Source organism: Lygodium microphyllum, chromosome 26 (assembly GCF_053477565.2).
Source record: "Lygodium microphyllum isolate KBCC chromosome 26, Lygodium_microphyllum_v1.1.10, whole genome shotgun sequence".
Taxonomy (NCBI): domain Eukaryota; kingdom Viridiplantae; phylum Streptophyta; class Polypodiopsida; order Schizaeales; family Lygodiaceae; genus Lygodium; species Lygodium microphyllum.
Window position 1 is genome coordinate 97333706 of NC_141160.1, and position 25317 is coordinate 97359022.

The 25317-nt window shown below is 38.9% G+C and overlaps 1 protein-coding gene across 3 annotated transcripts; it reads right to left on the reverse strand.

Annotated features, from left to right (window-relative positions):
* Positions 1 to 2023: 2023 nt before the first annotated feature.
* LOC148013580 (uncharacterized) lies at positions 2024 to 4049 on the reverse strand. Of its 3 annotated transcripts, XM_087668343.1 has the most exons (3): positions 3623 to 4049; positions 3167 to 3531; positions 2024 to 2974 (listed from the first exon to the last, which is right to left on the reverse strand). In XM_087668343.1, the coding sequence occupies exons 1-3, from the start codon at positions 3640 to 3642 to the stop codon at positions 2352 to 2354; spliced, it is 1008 nt and encodes a 335-aa protein (XP_087524469.1). In that variant the 5' UTR covers positions 3643 to 4049; the 3' UTR covers positions 2024 to 2351. The 3 variants fall into 3 exon arrangements, with proteins under 3 accessions (XP_087524469.1, XP_087524468.1, XP_087524467.1); XM_087668342.1 differs by having other exon boundaries at positions 2024 to 3525; XM_087668341.1 differs by having other exon boundaries at positions 2024 to 3531.
* Between the last annotated feature and the right edge of the window lie 21268 nt (positions 4050 to 25317).

The window sequence follows — 25317 nt, forward strand, 5'->3', positions numbered from 1 at the left end:
GAACCCTTGACTTTTCTATATGTTGCTTTGCTTTGACTTCTAAGCTATATGACTAAATATTCTTAGTGGTATTCATACTCTAATTCTTATGTTTCTTCAATGCCACCCATTAGGAAGCCCTAGTCATGCATGACATTCAATCTTCTCTTGTACTATAACTTCATGAACTAAAGAGAATTGTATGTTATACCTTCTGTATCTTCTCCCTTGTATGTTATACCTTCTGTATCTTCTTCTACCCTTCTTGCACTCTTGTTGTCATGTCCTTGATTTCAATCTTCATATTTGTACTCACATCCATAGCTTGCTTCCCTTCTAGTTGAGCCAAGTGTATGTGTAATTTGGATAGTGAGTCCTTCAAGGCTACATTTTTTGCTTTCAAGTTGTAGCCTTGTTGACATAAGTATTTCTCCCATGGACTTGGCTCTTAGGTTGGCTTGGGTTCCCCCCAGTTATGCCGTTTGTCCTATATGCCTGAGGCATTTTAGAGGACACCTCTCTCTCTCTCTCTCTCTCTCTCTCTCTCTCTCTCTCTCTCTCTCTCTCGTGCACAAATACTACTAGACACTTTTTGCAGCTCACTACCATGTGAGTGGGCCTTTCAATTGTAGTTCACAATGCATGTTCGAAACAGCCCATGATCACTCATATCTCTATCATGACATAATGGGAACATTTTGAAGGAACCACAGCCACAATATATACTATTTAGTTGCTTGGTCTTCTTTGCAGCCTGTCCCAAAATTCATTTTTGCAGCCCACTACCATGTGAGCGAGCCTTTCAGTTGTAGTTCACAATGTATGTTTGAAGAGGCCCATGATCACTCATATCTCTGTCATGACATAATGGGAAGGCTTTAACCACAGCCACAATATATACTATTTAGCCGCTTGTCTCCTTTGTGGCCTGTCCTAAAATCCCACAAGAGGGAAAAAAAGGTCAACCTAGCCCTTCTTCCCTTTTCTTTTGAGCTCATGCAACGCAAGTGACATATTACAGCATGGTATTTGTTGTGCACCTGTTCAATTCTCTCTAAGAATTTCATCCTCTCCATTGGGGCAAGACAGCACAAGAATCGCTGTAAGAGTCTCTGTAGACCCTGTGTTGGAGCTTCTTTGGGATGGTTTGGGCATCATGGCTAGTCCCCAGCATCAGCGGCTCCCTGTTTTTTTTCATTATTCTTGTGTATTAGAGCTTCTTTAAGATGTTTTGGGCATTGTGGCTAGTCACCAGCATCAGCAGCTCCTTGTTTTTTCCGTGTTCCTAGTGACACAAATACTGTTCTGGGCATCAGCAAATCCTCAGGACTGGAGACCTTTGTCAATCATCAATTCACGGTTTCCACCATTGATTGAGCAATCCCTGGACAAAGCTTTATTAGCTGTCCTACAGCAGTACCTTCATGTGCAGCAAAATCATAGTCAAATGCAAGTCACACATTCTGGAATTATAATTGTTGTGCTCCTGTTTGGATCCCTCTAAACATTTTCATCCTCTCTCTTCTTCTTTACTTGTATTGAGCTTTTGTCATTTTTCTTTTGGTACCAAAGGTTTGGCCTCTTTTAAGACCACCCTGCTTGCAACCTTCTTTATATATTAAAACCGAGACAGCAAAATGATCCATATATGAGAGAGTGCATCAACCCTGTGTTGGAGCTTATTTGGGCTGTTTTGGGCATTGTGGCTGCTCCCCAGCATCAGTAGCTCCCTGTTTTAATGGGTGTACTGTACGGTTCTGGTCAGCAACAAATCCTCAGCACTCGAGGCCTTGTCAATCATCAATTCATGGTTCCCAGCATTGATTGAGCAATCCCCACACAAAGCATTGTTTGCAATCAAACAGTAGTGCTCTTATGTGCAGCAAAATCATAGCCCCGGAACTAAATACACCTTTGGACATGGACCTGTACAAGGGAGATGTTTTTCTAAAGCTTTACAAAAATGGAACTGCGGTCCAACATAGCTGTCGCTCACGTGTCCTACAATCAATTTCGAAACCTTGTAGATGCATAAAAACGGCTGTGTGAAATCAAAAGTATTTCCATTAACCAACCTGCATTACACTGCTCTTCCTGTTTCCTGTTAATTATTACTGCAAATTTATTTTGCATCTACAATCTGGTCAAACGTTTCCGGTGTATCAGGTTATCATGGTGAAAGTCAAAGTCTGGAGCTGCTCTCAGCTTTACAAATCAAGTTACTTCTCAACACTCCCCTTAGTATAAGTCACGTTATAGTTATATCCCCTTGGCAATGGTTACAAGCCACTACCTACACCACACAGGCAAAAAGCAGACTAACAGAACGCCCAGTGCAATGTCATTTGACAAGACAATCTATGCAAGTCACATCAATGTACTAAAACTGACCTCATACATGCATTGTTTTCTAAATCCAACCCTTCTTTCTTGATCTCAAGCAACAAGTGGTTAATTTCCTCATTTTTTCCATGCCTCTCCACACATTCTCCTAATTTTCTGTAGATTGGAGCATCCAGAGAAACATTTGCCTTGGCCATTTCTAGCAGGAGTTTTAAAATCTCCCTAACTTTTTGTAATCTACACAATCCATCCAGCAGCGATGTATAGGAGATCTGATCGGGTGTGCATCCATTTGACCGCATTTCATCCCAAACTTTAAATGCACTATCGATCTCACCCTGTTTGCAGAACATACTGATCAAAGAATTATAAGTCACAACATCTGGTGGGCAGCCATCTTCAACCATCTCCTTCACAAGCTTAACTGCTAGAGCAGTTTTGCCAGCTTTCACATATCCATGAAGGACTGTGCTGTAGCAAACCACGTCAGGGGCACACTTCTTTTTCTTCATTGCCCTGATTAACCTGTAGGCTTCATCCACTTTGTCGGCCTTGCAAAGGGTATAGATCATGATACCATAGGTATAGACATCGAGTGTGTGCCCTGCCTTGATCATCTCGTCAAGAAGCTTGCAGGCCTGCTGCATAAGACCTGCTCGGCATAGGTTACCGAAGAAAATGTTATAGGTGGCCAATCCTGGAGTAAAACCAAGGGCACACAATTTTGCCAGGATGCTGTATGCAACCTGCCATTTGCCAAACTTGCAGGCATCATGAATAAGGGAGTTAAGAACACCAGACTCCAAAGTGAGCCCTCTTTTGTACATACAATCCAGATACTCACCAGCTTCATCGACATATCCAGCTTGGCAAAGACATCTGAGCAGCGACACGTACGACAATTTGTTGGCAATATTACGCTTTTTCATCAGGTCAAAAAGCTGCAAAGCCAGCGATGGCTTGCTGGCATCAACAAGTGAATCCAAAACTTTCTTGTGCAAGTCTCTCGTATCATAAGGCTCGTCCACCTGAATGGTGTTCAAAAGCCTGAAGGCCTCGGAGGCTCTGTTTCCATCACAGAGAGACAAGACAAGGCCCCGGAACTCCTCAGAGAAGTCATGTCTGTGCTGATGCAACATGCGTTTCAGGTTATTGCGAGGCCAAAAAACTCCAGCATGTCCAATGATTAAGATTGCATGTTTCCTGCAACTGAAAATCATTCAGACGAATATCAAGCTCCTACATTAGCAACTTTCTGCACAAATTCGAAATGATACAACAACACAGACAGAAAAGTTGCCTTGGAGCGGGGGGAGCCATGTCTGTTTTCTAGGAAACTTCGGCAAGAAAGATTGACGTTAGCTGCCGTCTCTGATAAAACCATTCGGATGAATATCAAATCTCCTACATTAGCAACTTTCTGCACAAAGCCGAAACGACATAGCACCGCAGAGAGCAAAGTTGCCTTGAAGTGCGTGCAGCCATATGCGTTTTCTCAGAAACTTCGACAGCAAAATAGACGTGGGGTGCGATCAGTTTTCAGAGGACTCCAAGTGCTTGTAGGCCTAAAGGGGAGAGGCTTCGCCTGCAAAATCGCAGGAGGTTTCGAGCTTGGTCTGCCATGCTCCCCACCCCAAGTGCATCTAGCTAGGTATGCAAGGTATGCAGTCCCGCCCCAGCAAAAGCTTAGAATGTTGAACAGTACATGCAAACCCAAAGGAAAAGAGTCCCGTTTCCCTCATGGGAATATCAAAAACCTCTCATGAATAATACATGTGATTTTTCCCACAAATATTTGTAAAATAAGAAAAGTTTTATTAGAGCAAACACTTATACCATAACCCATATGTTTCATTCCCACCATGGTTTTTTAATTTTCTTTCTTAATGCTAATAGTAGCTTGTATTATCATCATTTGTAGATGAAAGAAAATCGACAATTCCCTCACCGAATGTACCCAAAGAAAACATCCCTCTTTTTTACAATAGTGCATAGGTAATATGATGAATAAAAAATATGTGTATCACCTTAAAGGCACTTTTCATGCCTTGCCCAACACTTCCTTAGTTAATTGAGATAAAAGCTAAACATTCTACATTTTGACTTTAGTACCTTCAAAATGGTAGGTATCTCCTCCCCCTAAGCTTCAGCCATAAGCCCTTGGGCCACTAGAAGAGAAGATGTCACATATGCAATCAAAGATATTTGACATCAAGCATACTAAGAGAAAGTCCCATTTAATGGATAGAGAAGGAAGTTGGTTACATCAAGTATTTAGCAAGAAACAATAGGGCTGACTCATTGCAACAATGTGGAAATAGTGAGATACATAGAGTTCCTAGCAATGACTCCTTCAAGCTCAACATAATGCTTTGGAGTGAATGCATCATGCTTGATATGGAGGTGTAGAGAAGTGAAACAAATTTGGAGGCAAGGTCAAGAGTGAAGTCAAGAGCAAGGTTTGGAGAAAAACATCTCTCTTTGGAACAAAGTTAAGAAGGTTATGGACCAAGTAGGATTATCAAGCATCTTTATTATAAGGCAAGGTGGGATTACTATGCTTACAAGGTGGGATTGGTTAGATACCAAGAAGCAAATGCAATTCATTACAATTGTAAAAACCATGTTTCTCTCTTTGGTACTATCTATGGGCACACTAGCTTCAACTCCAAACCACATCTATCTTCTCTTTAGCTCCTCTCAGTATGTACTCCCATATTCACCACAACCTACCAACACCTTTCTTTTTTCATATTAGCCTACTTCAACACCTTTCTTCTATTAACATCACCTCCAGTGCTTGCCATCTTCTTCAGTACCTTTGTGTCTTACATGGTGGTGCTCTCCCAATTGTCTTCTCCTTCACCTCTATCTCTCCCTCTCATCTTCTTTCTCTTTGCTACCCTACAACTCTAGCTTGAACTCCAACTTGGCCCATTTAGCTAGCTCTCGCTCTCTCTCATCAACTCACTTGGCCTACCTTCTAACAGGCATCACAGTCTTATTTTAAAGCACAATAGTGCCATTATCGTTATTGCTTTTGTGATTAGTAGCCATTCTAGGCACAATCATTTCCTCCAAACATGGCATTGAAATAAAATGTCATTGATGACAAATAAACTTTTTAGGAAAACAAAACATATATTAAAAGCTTGTGCTTCAATAATCTCAAACCCTCTTCACATATTGAGAATACACAAGGTTAAGCATGGCCCCAATGATAAATATCTTCAATCTTTGTGAGATAGAAAAGGGATACTCCATTCAGAGTCTTAGCTAATGTGTTGACTCTTTAGATTCTATGCCATCACATCCTTGTTCATGATGATACAATTGCTTTGGTTCCAAGTATAATCTTTCTAGTCAAAGAAAAGACCTTGGAATAGTTCTCTTACAAAAAATATCATGAGCCCTAGCTTGTAAAAACCACCTTATGGACCTTGCCTACCTTGGTGCACAAAACCAATTCCTTCCATAGCTTGTACAAGTGTCACATCTTTGCTAGCTCATTTTTATGAAGTAAAAATGCACACAACGTTTTCATATCCTTAAATGCTTTGCTAATTGAAGTCAAGTCACATATGACTACAAGCTCTCGTGAAGCTCAAGAAATCCATCTGCATTATGCATGAGTGATTCATTCCTTGCATTCCTTATAAAGGAGAGATTTACATGTTTGCATATATTAATCAATAATTTCATTTTACATTGGTTTAAAACTATAAATCATTATGTTTATTGAAAATTAAGTATTTTAATGATTAAAAAATATTAACATAAAGTTTAAAGCAATGCATCTATTCAAAAGTTAAATATATCTTGTAGTGATTATAAAATAAAGAATATAGAATCAATAATAATCAAGTTTGAAGAGTGAAGCTTTCTTCTTCCTTCTTTTGATCACTCTCCCATGCCTAAGCTAATGCTTCCTTCTTGCATGGAAAGGCTATAGAGGGTTAAGAACAAAAGGAGCACACTCGTGGGTTGTTGAGCTTCACAAAGGCGTTTTTCAAGCTTGAAGGGAGGTGTACTCTTGATTCGCATATCATTATAACTCTATATTTGGACGTTCTATCCAACTACAAAAAGTGAAAAAATGTGACTTGATAAGAAAAATATATTGTTGGGCTTGAATTCCCTTTCACCAACAAAAATGCCCTCTATTGCTATCCATGAATTGTACTACATTTAGAGATTTCTTTATAGATAATTCTTATCAATGTATCAAGGAATCATGATGTTAGTGATAGAAGTTCTAAATTATGTGGACATTGCTGTACATGCACATGCACACGTGCATACACATACATGTATGCACACGTGCACACATAGATGTTAAGCTACCAAAGTTTTATCCTAAGCTAATCTCATGATCCTTGGCTAGTTTCTTTAGCTCTTGTACAACCACACAACATAATTTGAGAGACAAGTAATCCAAAACATGCTATCCTAAAATTTATACAAGCAAAAAATAGCCCAAAATGTTCTATGAAATGGGATCATAGGAAGGCCACTTTCTCATCCCACTTTTTGACCCCTTTTCATGAAATCTTACACCATTGTCTCACCACCAACACCTCCCATGTCATCCTTGGATGGAGACATTGCGACCCTTGATGCTTAGCAACTTATTTATCGCCATGAACAATCTCATATGTCATCATTTCTTGCATTTTATAGCCACACTACTTCCACCACCCTCAAAAGTCATCAATTGCACCTAGATGTTGTGTTTTGCTACTTAGGATTATTGTCAATATTGTTACTAGCAAATACAACTTGTATTGTTGAGATGAATTAGATCGAATTGCATATTGACTCCCCCATCATGTCCACAATTGATTGGTGCTACCATTATCATTCCTACATCAAGTGGTGCTTTTCTCTTTGGGCTTGGCATTCATGAGAGTTGACACACTCCATCATCCCTCAACTTGCTCCCTTTAGAGGTAATGGCTAGTGGATAACCCTCCATTCTTGCTTTGCTCCTTAAGAATCTATTGAATTAATCTATTTCTTCATTCTCGTTCCATCGTTTTGTTCATTTTTTAGTCGTGTTTTTTCATTTACTTTGCATTTTCTCTATAAACCCTAGTGTAGTGTGACATTCTATCTAAGCTATAGTAAGATCTTTATAAGGGCACACATAAACTCTTGAGGTCTCATCACACCTCATCAAAATACTCACCTTGAAAGCCCAATCGCCTCCTTTTGGTAAAACAAAGATACAACAAGAACCACGTATTTGAGCAATCGTAGAGTTAATCTTGTACAATTTTGGGTTGTGTGGCTTACATAGAACATAATATGTCTGGTTTGGAGAGCAAGCATTCACAGTTAATACTGATGTATTGAATGCCTATGTGCTCCCGAATAATGTATACATTTGGACAATGGCTATTTGCTCAGTGATTTTCACTTGCGAGCTTGAAGACTTATTAAAAGTATATGCTCCCAAATAATGTATGCATGATGTATTTTGGACACCCAAATGCTATGAGCTATATGCATTGAGCTTCCTTTTACTACTTTGGATACTCCATGTTTTCTCCAATGGGAGTACATGGTATTTTTATGGAGAGCTTGGTTCATTTAAGTCAGTGGGAGACTCTTTTATGCTTTATTGGTTTACGCATATACTGTTATTCTAGAGGCTTGTGATGACTGTGGGTGGATTGATTTGGGTACCTTGTGGTGCTTATTGTCAGTGGGTTATTAGTGGTGTTTGGTATACATCATGGTATATGTGTATATACCTAACACCTTGGATGCTTTGACAGTCTTGGTATTTTGTGGTTTATGCTACACTGTTAGTTGCATCGCTCATCGTCCCGATTACTACCAAATTTTCCTAATAGTGGGAGCTTATTGTTTTGCATGTTTGCCTATATTTACATTTTTATTTACTATATTTTTATGGAAAACCATGCTAACAATGAGATTTGAGCAATTCTTTTAAGACTAGACACTTGTCTTTAGCACTAGACTAGTGCTTTTTGCTTGTGGGAGCAGTGTATTGACTCATTCTTTCTCATATGCATGCTTTTTGGCTTAGTTTTAGGATTGATTTGTTGTTATTATAGCATCCATATTTTCTTTATTTTTTGGTAGACATAATGGCAGGTGCTTCAAATGCTTCTAATGACGATGTTGTCTTCAATAAAGAGAATTTGGATTATAACAACTTCCATTATTGGAGGACTTAGATTTGGCAAGTATTGGTACAAAAGAAGTAAGACAAACCATTGAAGTTAGAGGGAATAAAGTCAAAAAAATTTGATGTAGATGATTGGAAAGAGATTAATGAGCTACGTATGTCTACCATCATTCTGTCATTGGTTAAAGTAGGCATACTTCAATGTCATTGAGATTGAGGTACTTCACAAAGCGTGGAGTTTAAGGAGAATGTTAAGTCTCTTTTCTTGCTTGTCACACTGCACGAGTCTTGGAATACCTGTCACACTGTTATGAGTGCAAACTCTCCTGAAGGTGGATGTCAACTCAAGGATGTAGAGGATGCTTTGCTTACAAAGGAAGTAAACATGAAGAATGTTGATGGAACCTGTACTTCTCATGCACATACAATGAGAGGCACACAAAGTATTAATTGGAATAATAATCATAATAGAGACTCACAGCCCAACATGGGAAAGTCTAAGTCTCGTAGGCAATCATATAGTAAGTCCCATGGTCTTGAGTCCTCTATTACTTGTCACTATTATGGGCATAAGGTCACATAAGGCCGTCGTGCCATAAGATTCGCAATGATAGATGTGCAAAAGACAAAGGGAACGCACAAGATAATGCCAAATCTTTTGACGATGATCACATCATTATTCGTAAGCATAGTATTAAGATAGAAGAGATAAATGCCTTAGATATATAGCTTAGATAATTATATAGTTATTAGTTCATCACTTGATGCTACTTAGTTGATTGATCCTCTATCTTCTTACTCTCAATGTTGGCTTCTTGATTCAGGAGGCTTAATTTTATGTTATCTTGCATCGTCATTGGTTTTATACCTAACATACTCTTACAAGGTTTGATCAAACTAGGAGATGACTTTGCATTGGATTTTATTGGCATAGGTGACATGAGATTACAATTTGGTACTAGTGATCCATTTATGCTTCATAATGTATGTCATGTCCTGACTTTGACTAATAGCATTATCTTCATTAGACAATTGATTGATGCTCCATCTTCTTACTCTCAATGTTGGCTTCTTGATTTAGGGCTTCATTTTATGTTATCCTGCATCATCATTGGTTTTATACCTAATATACTGTTACAAGGTTTGGTCAAACTAGGAGATGACACTACATTGGATTTTATTAGCATACATAATGTGAGATTGCAGTTTGGTACTAGTGCTCCATTTGTGCTTCATAATGTATATCATATCTTGGCTTTGACTAAAAGCCTTATCTTTTCTAGTTGGACAATTGGACGATGACAGGTACTATGTCTCTTTTGGTGATTTTGCATGGAAGATTACTCGTGATAGTCTTACCTTTCCTAGAGGTACTAAGATTAGAATCCTATACTATTTGCTTGTATCTAGCTCCATTGATCATGTTTTGGCTTGACTGATCTTCCTCATGTATCTCTTTGGCATCATTGTCTTGGATATATGTCTCTTTAAGGAATGCAAGTACTCACTTGTTTGCAGTATTTACCACCTATTAACTTTTCATGTTTTGACTCTTATGAACATTGTTTATATAGTAAGAAAACATGTAACTCTCATAAAACTTTTGGCTCTATGCATGTGGATAAGCCTTTGGCTCTTGTTCATTTAAATATTTGTAGAGCCTTGTTAGCCATCGAGTGGTGCTAAGTACTTTGTAACATTTATTAATGATTATTCGCATAAGCATTGGACCTATCCTAGTAAGTAGAAGTCAGAGGTGCTTGCTAAATTTCAACACTTTCTTACTATGGTTGAGAACCAATTTGGCAAAGCCTAAAATGCTTATGATTTGATAATGGGGGTAAATATATCTCTAAGGAATTTGAGTAGTTTTGTGATGATAGGGGTTTTAAGCATTAGTTGACTGCCCTGTATACCCCACCTTGGAATGGTGTTGCAGAGTACATGAATAAGACTATTTAGGAAAGAGTCAACAATATGCTTAGTTAGACATGCTTATCACAATAATTTTGGGTTAATGCAGTTACTACTACAATTCACTTTATTAATAGATCACCATGTACTACTCTTGGTGGTAGAGTTACAGAGGAGATAGGGTTTGGTAAACCTCACTTGTATGCACTTGCATATTTTTAAATTTGAGGCTTTCTACCATATTCCCAAATATAAACATAATAAGCTAGATCTGAAGTATGTCAAACACATCTTTCTTGGATATGATGATGTAGGTGAGATGGGCTTCATCTTTGGGATCCACAAGCTTGGAAGGTTATCAATCAGTCTCACAGTGATAATGTCATATTACATGAGGAAAACATGCATATGAGACTAGAGGAGGTAGTTGAGATATGCAGGGTGATCTTTGTTTGGTTAGACATCATGCTATGGCTCTATTACCTATGTTGTGGCCCAGGATCCTCTTGTTGTGTAGGATCGTGATATTGGACACAGAGGACATGCTATATAGGCACCACAACTAGTTTTGGATGCCCTACTAGAGCACCATATTCTCCTAATCATTTTGAGTTCTCTATGCAATGTCATGGTAATAAATTCTGGTGAGCCCCTTACTTATTAGGAGGCAATGCTCAAAGATAATAGTCACTCTTGAGAGAGGGCCATGTAGTCTAAGTATAATTCACTATAGAAAAACTATACATTTTCCTAATGGAAAACATACATTGCCATGCAAGTGGATATATAAGTTAAAGAGTAGCCTTGGTCGCCCTAAGCTAGAATATAGGGCTAGATGACTTTGATGAGATATTTTCTCTTGTGGTCAAGATGACTACCCTATGCTTTGTATTGGTATTGCTTGTGGAGATGGTCAACTTGTACTAAATGGATGTGAAAATGACTTTTTTTTTCATGGGAACTTACATGAGCACATTTATATGCAGTACCCTAAGGGCTTTCAAAAAAATGGTAGAGAATACCTCGTGTGCAAGTTGAGGAAGAGTCTTTATGGACTTATGCAGGCACCTAGAAAAATCTAATAAGTTGATACCTTTATGGATTCATAGGGTTACTCGTGTACTGATATAAATCTGTGTCTTGACACGAAGAAGACCCATGATGGTAGCCTTATCATTTTGGTGATATATGTTGATGACATGATGATTATTGGGAGTGCTCATAAGGAGTTGGATGCTTTGAAGACTTGGTGCAAGAAGAGCTTTGAGATGAAGGACATGGGATATGCCTCTTACATACTTAGTATGTATATTATGTGTAATCACTCTAGAGGACTCTTCTACCTATCGTAGAAGGAGTATATTCATAAAGTCCTTGAGTGGTTCCATATGCAGGGTGGTAAGCCTATTTGCTACACATTACCTTCTCATGTGAAGTTTAGTCAAGCAAATTGTCCCTAGTCAAATTATGAGAGGGCCAAGATGGCCAAGATCCTATATGTTAGCCATTGGCTTGACACTACATTTACCCTTAAAATGGTGTATTACCTTAGTCATTGTTATTTCCTAGGTGAAGCAGCCTTTATATGTCTTATGAAGTTCACTGCTTCATTAAGTGCAATTTTGGGGCAGTTGCAAAAAATGTGGCATGATGAGGTATTTTGTGTATTCTTATTTTCTATCTGATCACTTATGATGTATACGCTTGATGTATGATGGATTTATCTCAATATAATGAGGATCTGGCAGTTGGAGCCATCATCTATGGTGTATTTGTCTCATTTGCAACCTGTTTCATATGTTGTGCTTCTCATTTTCTGATTTGTAGTGCTGAATATAGTATGTCTATGCTTTCATATGATTAGTTTTGAGTTTTTGTGATTCCTGGGTGTGAGATTAGGTATTTGCCTCATGAAGCATTCTGTGTCCTATTATGTATTCTGCATAGATAGGGCAACAACACTTTGGCGATCCTGCCATTGCTTTCCTGTGTCTCTGTGTGAAAACATTATGTAAAATGGCAAAGGTTGAGCTCAGATATTCGAAGTTGTTGTATGAAGCAGTTTTTTGTATGAAGCAGAATTTTGTTGGAAGTAGTAATGCAAAATCAGAGCGAAGGTAATTCAATTCTCTTTATGATGTTCTCTATTTCTGGATGTTAAAGCATAGTCAAAGTACTTTCCTTTGATGATATATATCTGAAAATCTAGTTGCTTCTTGGAGCAGTGGTAGATTGCTTGAAATAGCATGATGCAGATTAAAGTTTTAACTCAGGGAAGTTACTTTATGTATATCCTCTACGTCACGTGTGTTCAAGGCCTATTTATAAATATCCTTGTCTGTAAATTTTTCCTGAATAAAAGATAACCCTTTTCTATTCAATCTATACATAACCCCTTTATATTACACCCTTATGTATGTAAAAGATATATAAAATGGTATTTGAAAAATACCTTATTTTGAACCCACGTGATGCACACATATATTCATGAGTAGCTTACACGAGAGGTTTAACTTGGCATTTTTGCATATATGTCAAAGAATTACCCATACCCATCAAATGTTATTCTAACCCAAAGAAAATCCAGATAATTAAGGGAGTTATTTGCAAGACAACAACAGGGGTTATTCCAAAATGATGGTGGGAACACAGGAAGAATTGACACCCTGGATGAGAAGGAGTTTCCATCTTTTGGAGAGGAGTTCCAGGATGTTGGTACATCTGTAGGTACCACTACTGTGTATCATTCCCTTGCATCATCTACCGAATCTCCCTCAAGTTCTCCTGAAGAAGTTAATGGAGTATCTAACTTGCAAAATCTTTCAACTCCTCTAGATCGTGCAACAGAGAGATTACACAATTTGATATTAGAAAGTGAAGTCCTATTAAGGAGACAAGTTAGTACTACTATGAAGCCTCTTACGTTTGATCCCTTGCCTCCATTACAGAGGAAGACATTAAAAGCCATGAATCCCAACCCACCACTCAACCCTAAGGTCAGGGCATCTAAATTCTCAGGGAAGAATTAGAAAGAAGACCCGGATTGTCATGTTGCATAGTTTGAGACAAGGTGGGTGGCTAATGGCTTCAATAATATATTTGGGGATCAGGTTCAACTACAACAGTTTGCATCAACCTTCAAAGGTAAGGCCATGGATTGATATAGTACTTATGATGCTGGATACTTTACCACATATGATGGCCTTAAAACCACTTTCTTAAGTAGGATTTGAAAGCATAAAACAACTACTAATGTGTTAAAGAAGTTGAAGCAAATAAAGCAGAAGACAATGCTAGTACATGATTATGCATAGAAACTTAAAAAGCTATTAAACAGGCTGAATCAAGAAGATAGACCTTCTATGGAGTTACAATACTCTTATTTTGTTAAGGGATTGGATAAAGCTATTACAGCAGCAATTGCCAATGCAAAAATTGGAAACAATAACACCATAGATCAACTAGTTGAAGTAGCCCAATGGGTGTAAAAGAGACTTGGTAAAAGTAGATCCAAGAAGAAGAGTAAACATGACTCTTCAGACTCAAACTCTGATGGTTCTGATGCGGAGGATAGTAATGATGAAGAAGATACTTCATCAGGCTCTGAATCAGAAACTGAATCAATCGACTCGGATGATGACCAAAGTAAGAGAATGCAAAAGAGATACAAAAAGAAATTTGGGAAACATAAGACCTCTTCTAAGGATAAGAAGAAGGGGCAAGAGAATGAGGAAAAAACAGCCTTGGAAAGAAGGTTGGAAAAGAAAATCAAGAAGTAATTGTTGGAGATGGGTGTAATGACTATTTCCAAGAATGTGAAGTCATGTAGCATTTGTCAAAAGGTGAGCCATATGGCCAGGGAACAGACTTCAAAATATCAAGCAGTGATTCCCACACAAATAGAGGTTGTAGATTACAAGGTTCAGACTATTCAAGTTGACTACTTGGGTAGCAAGTTTGATGATGTTCTTCTGGATGGAGGTTTAGGAGTTAACATTCTACCTGAAGAGATGTATTTGGCATATAAATTGCAAGGGCTTGTGGCAGCACCATTTCAGGTTAAAATGGCGGATCAAAGAAGACTTCAGCCATTGGGAATATTAAAGAATCAGCTTATTCGGGTAGCTGGACTAAAGTTCAAGGTTGGTTTTGTTGTGCTCCGTATGGAAGGTTTAGGGGATTCATATAATATGCTGTAGGGAAGACCTTGGTTTAGATTAGCTAAGTTAAAATAGGATTGGGGTTTAGATACAACAATTATTCCTCATGGAAGTAAGGAGTTCAAGTTGTCTACAGTTAATCAAGTGGTTTTGAAGCTTAAGTACCGTCTATTAGTTGCTCAAAAAATTAATATTGCAACGAAGATTGAAGATGATGAGGAGGAACTTTTTCTACAAGCTAATCCTACAATTGTACCAGTCTTTGAAGTGGATGTTGAAAATATTTTGTCCCAGTATCATGTATTTCCAACAGTATCATTATCAGATGTGGTTTTACCAACCGATCAACACAGTTACTCCATGCATCATCAGACTAATTCTATGCAGCAAAATAGTTGCCCCATGGAGCAAAACAGTGACTCTATGGAGCAGAGTAGTGATTTCATGCAGCAGAGTAGTAATTTGGTGGTGGAAAGTAATGTTACTTCTAAGGGAAGTACAACACTAATCTGGAAACACTTAAAGACCAAAATAGGCACCAAAATAGGCCTTCTTTAGATGTAGAGGAGGATTTAAACAAAGCAAGTCAGCAAGCTATTATAGATGCAGAGCTGAAATATGAGCATACCATGATGCACAAGTCAGCTAGTGTCTTTGAGGATGATGTCCCAGATGTGTATTTGGAAGCTAAAACATATTTTAAATCGATAAAGGTGAGTATTTTTGTTGAGGAAGATTTCAAGTAGCAATTGATTAATTTGCGCAAGGACTTTCAGCATATCTTTGCTTGGGAATACACTGACATGAAGGGATTTGATCCAAGGGTGTGTCAGCATAGAATCAATTTAAAAGCAGATGCAAAGCCTATAATGCAGACTCATGCTTTGGGTGATGCTGACAATGACAAGGCTAACAAGCTTGTGGATCTTTTGTTCATGAGTTTTTCTTCTCATGAAGTGTCACATGTTAATACCTTGGCAAGCTCTATGCCTTTGGATATATCAGAATGGTTGAATGATGATGTTAAAAATGACAATGTTCACGAAGATGTTGTGATTACAAGTGTCAAGAAAAAAGTTAGATTCTCCAAGGTTAAGATGGAGAATATGCCAATGCCTTAGACTAGTGATTCTTTGTAATAGAAAAAAGTTAGATTCTCCAAGGTTAAGATGGAGAATATGCCAATGCCTTAGACCAGTGATTCTTTGTAACAGCAAGGTATTGGTTTCTCTTATGACAGGACAATTGTTTCAAATATGGTTGGTGGATTGCAGAGGGCTAAGCAAATTCAAGGTGCTGAAAATCGGCCTGTGGATGTAGTTGATGTGGTCAGAGCTGACATTAGTGCTGTTTTGCAGGATCTTAACCAAGAGGTTAATATTAGAGATCTCACACTTGAGAAGGTTCATGATATTTCACCTATTGGATCACAGGAGCATCGTGTCCAGTAGCATTCTGTTACAGACTGCCATAATGCTCATGAGCCTCATAGTTCATGACTTTGATGTACCATTGTCAGATTTGTTTCTTTCTTTCCATAATGCTTATTTCATATTTGATATGTATGCCTCTAGGATTATGCCTTTATGTTTTGTTTTGACTGTCTTTTGAGGGGATTATGCAATTGTAGTAGGGGGCTATAAGTATCCTACTCGAGAGGCTCTACTTATGGGTACTCTCTATGGCTTACTTACTTCAAGGTGAAAGGTTGTGGGTAAGGCATCATCTTTCTCACTAGACATGTCAGGTTTTGGATAAGGCATTTTGACTTCATGGATCATTCAAGGGTTCGAGTCATGGCTGTGCCAGCCGTTGTGCCAGGTGTGAGCCGTTGGCTTGACACTACATTTACCCCTAGAATGGTGTATTACCTTAGTCATTGTTATTTCTTGTGTGAAGCAACCTTTATATGTCTTATGAAGTTCACTGCCTCACAAAGTGCAATTTTGGGGCAGTTGCAAAAAACGTGACCTGATGAGGCATTTTGTGTATTCTTCTTATCTATTTGATCATTATGATGTATACACCTGATGTATGATGGATTTACGTGAATATAATGAGGATCTGATAGTTGGTTTTGTCTCATTTGCAGCCTGTTTCATATGTTGTGCTTCTCATTTTCTGATTTGTAGTGCTGAATATAGTATGTCTATGCTTTCATATGATTAGTTCTGAGTTTCTGTGATTCCTAGGTGTGAGATTAGGTATTTGCCTCATGAAGCACTCTCTGTCCTGTTATGTATTCTGCATAGATAGGCAACAACACTATATGCAATCTATGTTGGATGACTTAATGTATGCCATGATAGCCACTAAACCTGACATAGCATTTACTGTGGAGTTATGCCTCGTTATATAGTGACACTTGGCAAACAACATTATGATGCCATGAAGGGTATCATGAGATTTCTTAAGGGCCAAGATATTGAAGTCATGGACTAGACAAACTTTGATTATGTAGGACATGTAGATAGTAGAAAATCCATCTCATGCTATGTCTTCACCTTTGCTAGAGGTGCTATTTCTTGGATGTCCAGGATGCAAAAATGTATACAGCCTTGTTTGCTATACAGAGGCCAAGTACATTGCATCCACTAAGGCTTGCAAGGAGGCCCTACGGTTAGGCCATTTAGTTGTTGCCGACCATGGTATGACTATGACTCCTACGTTGCATTCGCACTCAATGAGTGCTATTCAATTGGCATGTAATCCAGTCTTTCATGTGAAGACCAATCATATTGAGGTCAGTTATCACTGCATTAGAGAGGTGATTGAGGATAAGCAAATAGAGCTTGCCAAGATATTGACTAATGAGAATCATGCAGATTTGCTTACTAGAGTCTTCTAGTAAAATATTATGCCTTCCTTAGGAATATGATGGTCATAGGATGAGATGCCATCTATTCCTCATCTTGTTATACTTATATTTACATATTCTACTTTGTCATTTTTTTTCTTGTTTTTTCCACACTAAGGCACATTCACATTTAAGTGGGTAGTTACTGGGGGTTAAAGGCTACTTGTGCCTAGCCACCTATAGTTACTTGTACTTACTCCGCACACACCTGTGCACTATAGGTGGCAGCAGCCACTCATCTCATTGTCACTTTATTCTTTATTCTTTACATGACAATAGAATAAGGGAAGGCAGGTCACACATTCTAACTTTTGGAGTTCCTATATATTGTCTTGCTCTCTTTTACTTAAACCTCCATAGCTCTTGTGTCTGCTCATACTTCCACTCCTACTCCATCTTTGAGTTCTTAGCCATTAAGAAGAGGGAAAGCAATACGCTATAGGATAATGGCAACAAGTTTTCTTCTTCATCTCAGTGAGAAGTGGTGATAGAAGAGGACGGCTCACTAGCTACATTGCATTTTACTTCTTTTCAAAGTTGATAGCAGAGGAGAGTTCAAAATATTCTCTCGAATCAATTTTTTGCCTCTCTCTTTCCTATTAGCCAATCTAGAAGTATTCATCATTGTTTTCCTATACTTAAAGTTGATTAACTACTCTGATTAGGGTTTCTCGGCTATCTCAAGTAGTATGTCCATAAATTGGAAGCCTAATAATCAGAGTAGCTACTAGGATTGAAGATATTACATCAAATATAAAGGGGATTGCACATCTATACTACTACATTATTTTGGTTGTAGGTTTAGGGAGTCTTGAACCTCCAGAGGGCTTTTCGAACCTACCCCCTTTTCCAAAATTAAAATCCCCTCCCCTCTCTCTCAAGCGTAATCTCTCCCTTTTTCTTCCCCTTTCCCTTTTTAATTAAACCCCCCTCCCTCTCATGTGTAGGGCTTAAGCTCTCTCTCTCTTTCCTCCGTTTTAAAAATTAAAACTCCCTCCCCCTCTCTCTCACGTGTAATCTCTCCCTTTCTCTTCCCCCTCCCCTTTTTAATTAAAGTCCTCCCCCCTCCCCCTCTCTTTCTCATGTGTAGGGTCTAAGCTCTCTCTCTCTCTCTCTCTCTCTCTCTCTCTCTCTCTCTCTCTCTCTCTCTCTCTCTCTGTGTGATTAAAATTTTTAATTTAAATTTATCTTTTAATTAAACCTTTTTAAAAGATTTTTTTAGTTTAAAGTTTTTTGGATGTACTTTTTCACACACTTTCCAAGGAAGATAAAAGAAGAAAAAGAAGAGAGAGATACACAGAGAGAAGATAATATTTAAGAGAGAGAGAGAGAAATAATAATAATAATAATATAGACAAAGAGAATTATAGAGAGGAAAAGAGAATAAAAAGAAATGAAAAAAGAGGAGAGGGAGAGAGAAGGAAAAGGGGGGGGGAGAGAGAGAGAGAGAGAGAGAGAGAGAGAGAGAGAGAGAGAGAAGAAGAAGAAGAAGAAGAAAAAGAAGAAGAAGAAAGAGGAAAAGAGGGAGAGAGGGAGGGAAAAGAGGAAAGACAATAGTTTTTTAATTAAATCTTTTTTGACATAGTTTTTAACTTAGAGAGAGAGAGAGAGAAAATAGGGGAAGAGAGAAAAGAGAAAAATAGAGAGAAATAAAAATAAAAAGAGAGAAAAGCAAGTGAGAGAAAAAGATTTCAAAAAGAAAGAGGAAAAGAAAAATGAGAAGAAAGAGAAAAAATCGAGAGAAAGATACAAAGAGAGAAGAAAAGTTAGAAGAGGAGAGAGAGGAAAGATAAAATTTAAGAGAGAGAGAGGAAAAGTGGGGAGCGAAGAAAAGGAAAGAGAGAGAGAGAATAATAATAATAATAATAGAAAAATAGATAATATGAACACAGAGAGAGAGAGAGAGAGAGAGAGAGAATTATAGAGAAAGGAAAGATAAAATTAAAGAGAGAGCAAGAATAAAAAAAAGGTGGAGAGAGAGAGAGAAGAAAAAGAGAGGAGAGAGAAAGAGAGAAGAAAAGAAGAGAGAGAGAAGAAGTAGAAATAAAGAAAAAAAGAGGGAGAGGGAAGGAGGGAAAAGTAAAAAGAAAAATATTCTTTTTTAAAGTAAACATTTTTTATAAGATTTTTGACTTAGAGAGAGAGATAGAGAGAAAATATATAATTTGAGAGAGAGAGAAAATCGGGGGAGAGGAAAAGGAAGAGAGAAAAGAGAGTGAGAGAAAAAAACTTGAAAGAGAAAGAGAGGAAAAGAAAACAGAGAGAGAGAGAGAGAGAACAAAAAAAGAGATAGATACAAAGAGAGCTAAAAAGAAAGAAGAGGAGAGAGAGAGAGGGGAGAATTAAGAGAGAGAGAAAAGGGAAAAAGAGGAGAGAGAGAAAGGGGGAACGAAGAGAGAGAATTATAGAGAGAGAAAATATAACAATTTAAGAGAAAAAATGAAAAAATGAGAAGAGAGAGGAAAAAGAGAGGAGAGAGGATAGAGAGAGACATAGAGAAGAAAAGCAAGGAGAGAAGAAGAGAGAGAAAGAAAGAAAAAAGAAGAAGAAGAGAGAATTTGAACATAGAGAGAGGAAAGATTAAATTTAAAAGAAAGAGAGAAAATAAAAAAATTTAAAGAGAGGATGAAGAGAGCAAGAAAAAGAAGAAAAAAGGAAAAAAGAGGAGAGAGAGAGAGAGAGTGAGAGACAAGGGGGAGACAAATAGGAAATATATAATTTTAGAGAGAAAAAAAACTTAAAAGAAAGAGAAAATAAACAATTTTAAAGAGAGAATGAAGAGAGAGAGAGAGAGAGAGAGAGAGAGAAAGAGAGAGAAAGGAGAATAAGGAAAAAAGAAAAAAAAGAGGGAGAGAGAAGAAAAACAGAGGAGAGGGAGGGAGAGAAGAAAAGCGAGGAGGGAGGGGGAGAGAAGAAAAGGGGAGAGAGAGAGAGAGAGAGAAGAAGAAGAAGAGAAGAAGAAGAAGAAAGAGGAAAAGAGGAAGAGAGATGGGAAAAAAGAGGAAAGAAAAAAGTATTTTTAAATTTAGAAAGAGAGCAAGAAGAAGAGAAGAGAAGACTATAAGAGGAGAGAGAAAGACAGAAAAGAGGAGAGAAGTGAAGAGGAAGCCATGGAAACATGAGATGAAGGTGAAGAATATGTTCTTGATAATAACTGGTTGCCCTAATCTAGGACTCTTACACCTTATATACCCTGGTCAGTGTGACTGGGTGTTTGACCCCTAGTCGGTGTGTATCCCGCTTGTTACAATCCATCCCCACCCTAAAGGTTTTTTCCCTAAAAAACAAAGAGAAGTAGAGGGGAGTGATGGGTGGGTGAAGGGAGGGTTGCACAGTATTACTCTGGGCCCTTTTACAATGAAAATTGGGTCGGTAAAGACTAGGGATAACATGTTGTCCAAGACTCGGCCTGTTGAAGTACACAAGCCATAACTTTTGATAGCCTGCTCCAAATAGGGTGTACCACATGTCGAAACAAAGCTTATGATGAGTACTTTTAGCCTATGTAGGATGCACATGCCTAAGATTTGGAAAAGTACAAAATTGTTCTAAAACAATGTGCAGTCTACAAGGAGAAAGTGGTCAAATGGGGCATAACTAGCTAGTCTTCAGGCCGTGGGGCCACTTGGAGGTAGGGCAATTCATTGACAATGGTTATTGGGCACCAAGAGGCTTCTTCCAAGGGTAGACATTGCCATTTGATGAGGTACTCTTTGAGAGATCGAGACCGTAAGTGCTTATCGCGCTGCCTAATGATGGCCTCAAGGATATACTGAGTGATGCCTTCATCTATGGAGGGAAGTTCTTCCACATAGTCCATTGAGGAGCCCATGAAAGGTTTCAGCTGGTTGACATGAAACACATTGTGGATCTTGGTGGTGGGGGGAAGCTCTAAGTAGTAGGCCAAGTCACCAACTCTCGTCAAAATCCGGTATGGGCCATAGAAGCAGTGGGCTAGCTTGTTACTATTGTCCTCTTTGAGAGTTGAGTAGCGGGACTTAGGCACTTTCAAAAGGACCGATTCCCCTTTCTAGAACTCCAAATGCCTTCGTTTCTCATTAGCATAGAGCTTCATGTGTGTTTGGGCCTTCTGAAGGTTTACTTTACATTACTGAAGTAAGGCTTGCATGCGATCCAACTTAGCCTTTGACTCTGAGGGTTGATCTTATCATTAAATAGGACTGTGGGGAGGGGAACCTTATACCCATATAAGGCCTCAAAAGGGAAAATTTCAATGCTAGAGTGGGTGGAGTTATTATATGCAAACTCAGCCAAGTGGAGCCACATATCCCGACTATGTTGTACATCATGGCAAAAGTGCCTCAAATATGTCTCAAGCCATTTGTTCACTCTTTCAGTCTGGCCATCAATCTGAGGGTGGTATGCAGTGGATGGAGTAAGCTTGGTCCCCATGGAGGTGAAAATTGTCTGCCAGAAGTTGCTCATAAACTTTGCATCCCGATCATGGACTATGACTTGTCATAAGCCATGCAATTTGAAGACATTTTCCATAAATTTAGTGGCCACCTAAGAGGCAATGTATTGGTTCTTAGTGGGGACAAAGTGGGCACCTTTGGTGAGGCGATCGACTACCACATAAATACTATTCCACCCTTTTTTGGTCACAAGAAGACCAGTGATAAAGTCCATTGTGATGTGGGTCCATTTCCCTTTAGGGATAGGGAGAGACTATAGGAGGCCAGTGGGCCAAAGTGTATTGTCCTTGTTCTATTGACATGGAACACACTTAGTCACAAAGTCCTTGACATCTCTCTATAAGCCTTTCCAATGAAAGCTCTTGGCAACCCTGTCATATGTTTTGAAAACACCCAAGTGACCAGCAGTAGGGCAAGAATGCCTCTTCCATGATCTTCTGCGTGAAGGGTGAAGTGTGTGGGATGACAATCTTGCCATGGGACCAAATAAGACCATGCGTGAGTTGATACTAGGAGTTTTCAATCATGACACCATGCTATAATTTTTGGAATATGTGGCTGAAGTGATCATCTAACAAGTAAGCCTATTGAAGCTCTTCAACCCAATTACTGTCCAATTTTGAAATAGAGGATACTTTGCATGCCCACATTCGAGAGAGGGAATCAGCCACAATATTATCCTTGCCCCAAGTGTGTGAAATGTAAAAGTCATAGTTTTGCAAGGTTGCCACCCATTGCCTTTGGTTAGGAGTCAAAGTGGAATGAGTCAAGAAGTACTGGAGAACTCAGTGGTCACTTTTTACTTGGAAGCGACTGCCATACAAATAGTGGTGCCATTTCTTGATGGCCTGGAGGATGGCCAACATCTCCTGGTCATATAAATTCATTTGCATCTCCCTCTCATCAAGCTTGCAACTCTCAAATGCAATCACACCATGCTCTTGCAACAGTATTGCATCAATATCCCGGCCACTAGCATCACAATGAATGGTAAACAACTTAGAGAAGTTAGGGCAAACAAGGATGGGGGCGGAAGTAAGTGCTTTCTTTAATTATTTGAAGCTATGATCAGCGGTGGCATCCCAAAAGAATGACTCCTTTTTTAAACAATCAGTCAAAAGTGTTGCAATGGTAGCATAATGCTTAATAAAGTGTCTATAGAAGGAAGAAAGAGCTACGAATAATGCTTGGAGAGACCGTTGAAGCATAACTCATCATGATGCCCGATTGCTCCATCGATCAAGTCTGGTTGGTTGGGGCATCCATGGAAAAAAAAATTAGCATTCGAATGCTCCTACCGCTGAGGATGGCTCCCATGCTTCTCCCCGAGCTTGAGCTTCAGAGAGGGAAAGCTTCAAGTGAAGCTTTCATGGCTACCCACAAAGCTCCCATTATGCATGCTGAACTCCATGTCTTCATCCGGGTAAAAGAAATCATTCATGGTCTGAAGAGCTTGTGGGGGTTGAGCTCTCAAGGTCAGAGATGGCTTCTGTTGAAGAATCCATGGCTACCCAATTGTCCCAAATTGTTCAGCTCTATTGATGTCCACCTTGAGACTGATTCCTGGGGTCAAGAGTGCTAAGGTTGGAGAGAGAAGTGTGTTGAATGAGTGCCTAAGAATGACAGGGAGTGGTAAGGCAGTAGGAGGGGAAGAGTAGGAGGGCTGAGGGAGGCAGGGCCGCCATCGCAAAATGCGCTGCAAATTGTGGGGGCTGTCATGTAGGCCTACTGGGCAGTAACTCCCCCAAGCCACTACTTGATCAGTAGCTTGCGGGGTCAGTGATAGTGTTTCGGGGCTGGTTGATGTTGGGGAGCAACCTCATGCCAGATCTTGGGGTTTTTTTTGGACTGGAAGCCATGGCAGCTTGTAGGAGAAGAGAGAGAAGAAGGGCTGGAGCAAAAAGTAACTGATATTTTTGCCCTCTTCCAACTCATGGAACTCTAAACTTGGTCTGGAACCCCTAAAATTTGCATGAAAAGAAGTCACGACCTGCTATTTTAATTATTTTACCTCTAGATATGTCTGAATCTCTAGCCATAGCTCCTACTTGCTCCAAAAAGTTGAAGTTAACTACAGTCCTTCTTCTTGCTGTACTTGTATCTGTAAGCTAAGTAACTAAGGTTTTTGGGATTTGAAAAGGAAGAAAGGGAAAAGGAGAAAAGGACCAAAGCCTAAAGCTCTAATACCACTTGTAAAGAATGAAGCTGAGAGGAGTGAGAATAAGAGCACGGAGAAGAAAAGAAGAGAGAGAGAGAGAGAGAAAAGAAAAAAATTTAAAGAGAGAGAGAGAGAAGAAGAAGAAGAAGAAAATGAAAAATGAGGAGAGAGACAAAGAAGGAAAAGAGAGGAGAGAGGGGGAGGGGGGAGAGAGAGAATCAGGAGATGAAAGAAAGTAAACTAAAATAGAAGGCAGATATACAGAGAGAAAAAAAATAAACATAGGGAATTAGGGGAAGAGAGAGGGAGAGAGGAGAAAAACATTGGAAATAGAGAGAGAAAATAGGAGAGAGAAAGAGGAGAAATGGATTGTTGAGTAAAGTTGGCAACTTCGCTTGTCGCTTTGTGGCAGTGAAGTTGTCGCTACGAAGCAGCCTAGCATTTTGTATACACAAAGCACGCACGGAACACTAGTCCTTATTAAGATCGGTTTGTATGTGAGACTTGAGTATTCATGATCCAATTTGTGTTATCACTACAAGGGAATGGGCAAACAGCAACGCCCATTTACGATGTAAAATAGCAGTGTCGCTATTTGTATCACTAACATCATCTTGCAAAATAAAAATTTTATGATGCTACTAGCGATGCCGCTCTAAGAAAAAAAAGCACTGAAAACCCAAGCGTGGCATTAACCACAAACATTTTCAAGAGAGAGCGAAAGAGAGAAGAGTGAGAGAGATCATTACCTTAAGAGGGAGAGGGAGAGGAAGAGGGAAAGAGAGAGAATGAGAGCTTATCGCTATCATCACTGATGTCGCCATATACAAAGAAGAGGGAGGAATACACAAGGGAGAAAGACGGGATGTCACAAAGAGGAGGCCAAGAATCCATCCTTGCACCTTTGTGGTAGGTATATTGCCTCTTCTTGCTTTGTTTTTGTGTTTTCTTATGTTCTTTTGTTTTTTTTTTCTTTGTAATGAGATGCATTGAGAGAGAGGGAGAGAGAGAGGAAAGGAGAGATGGAGAAGAAGGAAGGAAGAGGAGGAGTGAATGAGAGAGAGAAAAAAGAGAAAATATAATAAAGAAAGAGAGGAATAGAGAAAGAGAGAGAGAAAGGGAGGGAGGGAGAGAGGAAAATGAGTGAGAGAAACAAAGAGAGAGAAAGAGAGAAAGAAAGAAAGGGGAGGAGAGAAAAAGAAATGGAGAGTGAAGGAAGAGGTGAATAAAAGGGTGAGGCAAAGAGAGGAATGAGAGTGAAAAAAAAAAAGAGAGAGCTAGAAAGAGAGGGGGAGCAAAAGAGACAGAAAGAT

Excerpts from the sequence above, each read along its gene's own strand:
- LOC148013580 (XM_087668341.1), bottom strand. The coding sequence starts at position 3,642 with ATGGCTCCCCCCGCTCCAAG. Across the intron at positions 3,532-3,622 it reads ATGGCTCCCCCCGCTCCAAG|TTGCAGGAAACATGCAATCT; the intron begins GCAACTTTTCTG and ends AATGATTTTCAG.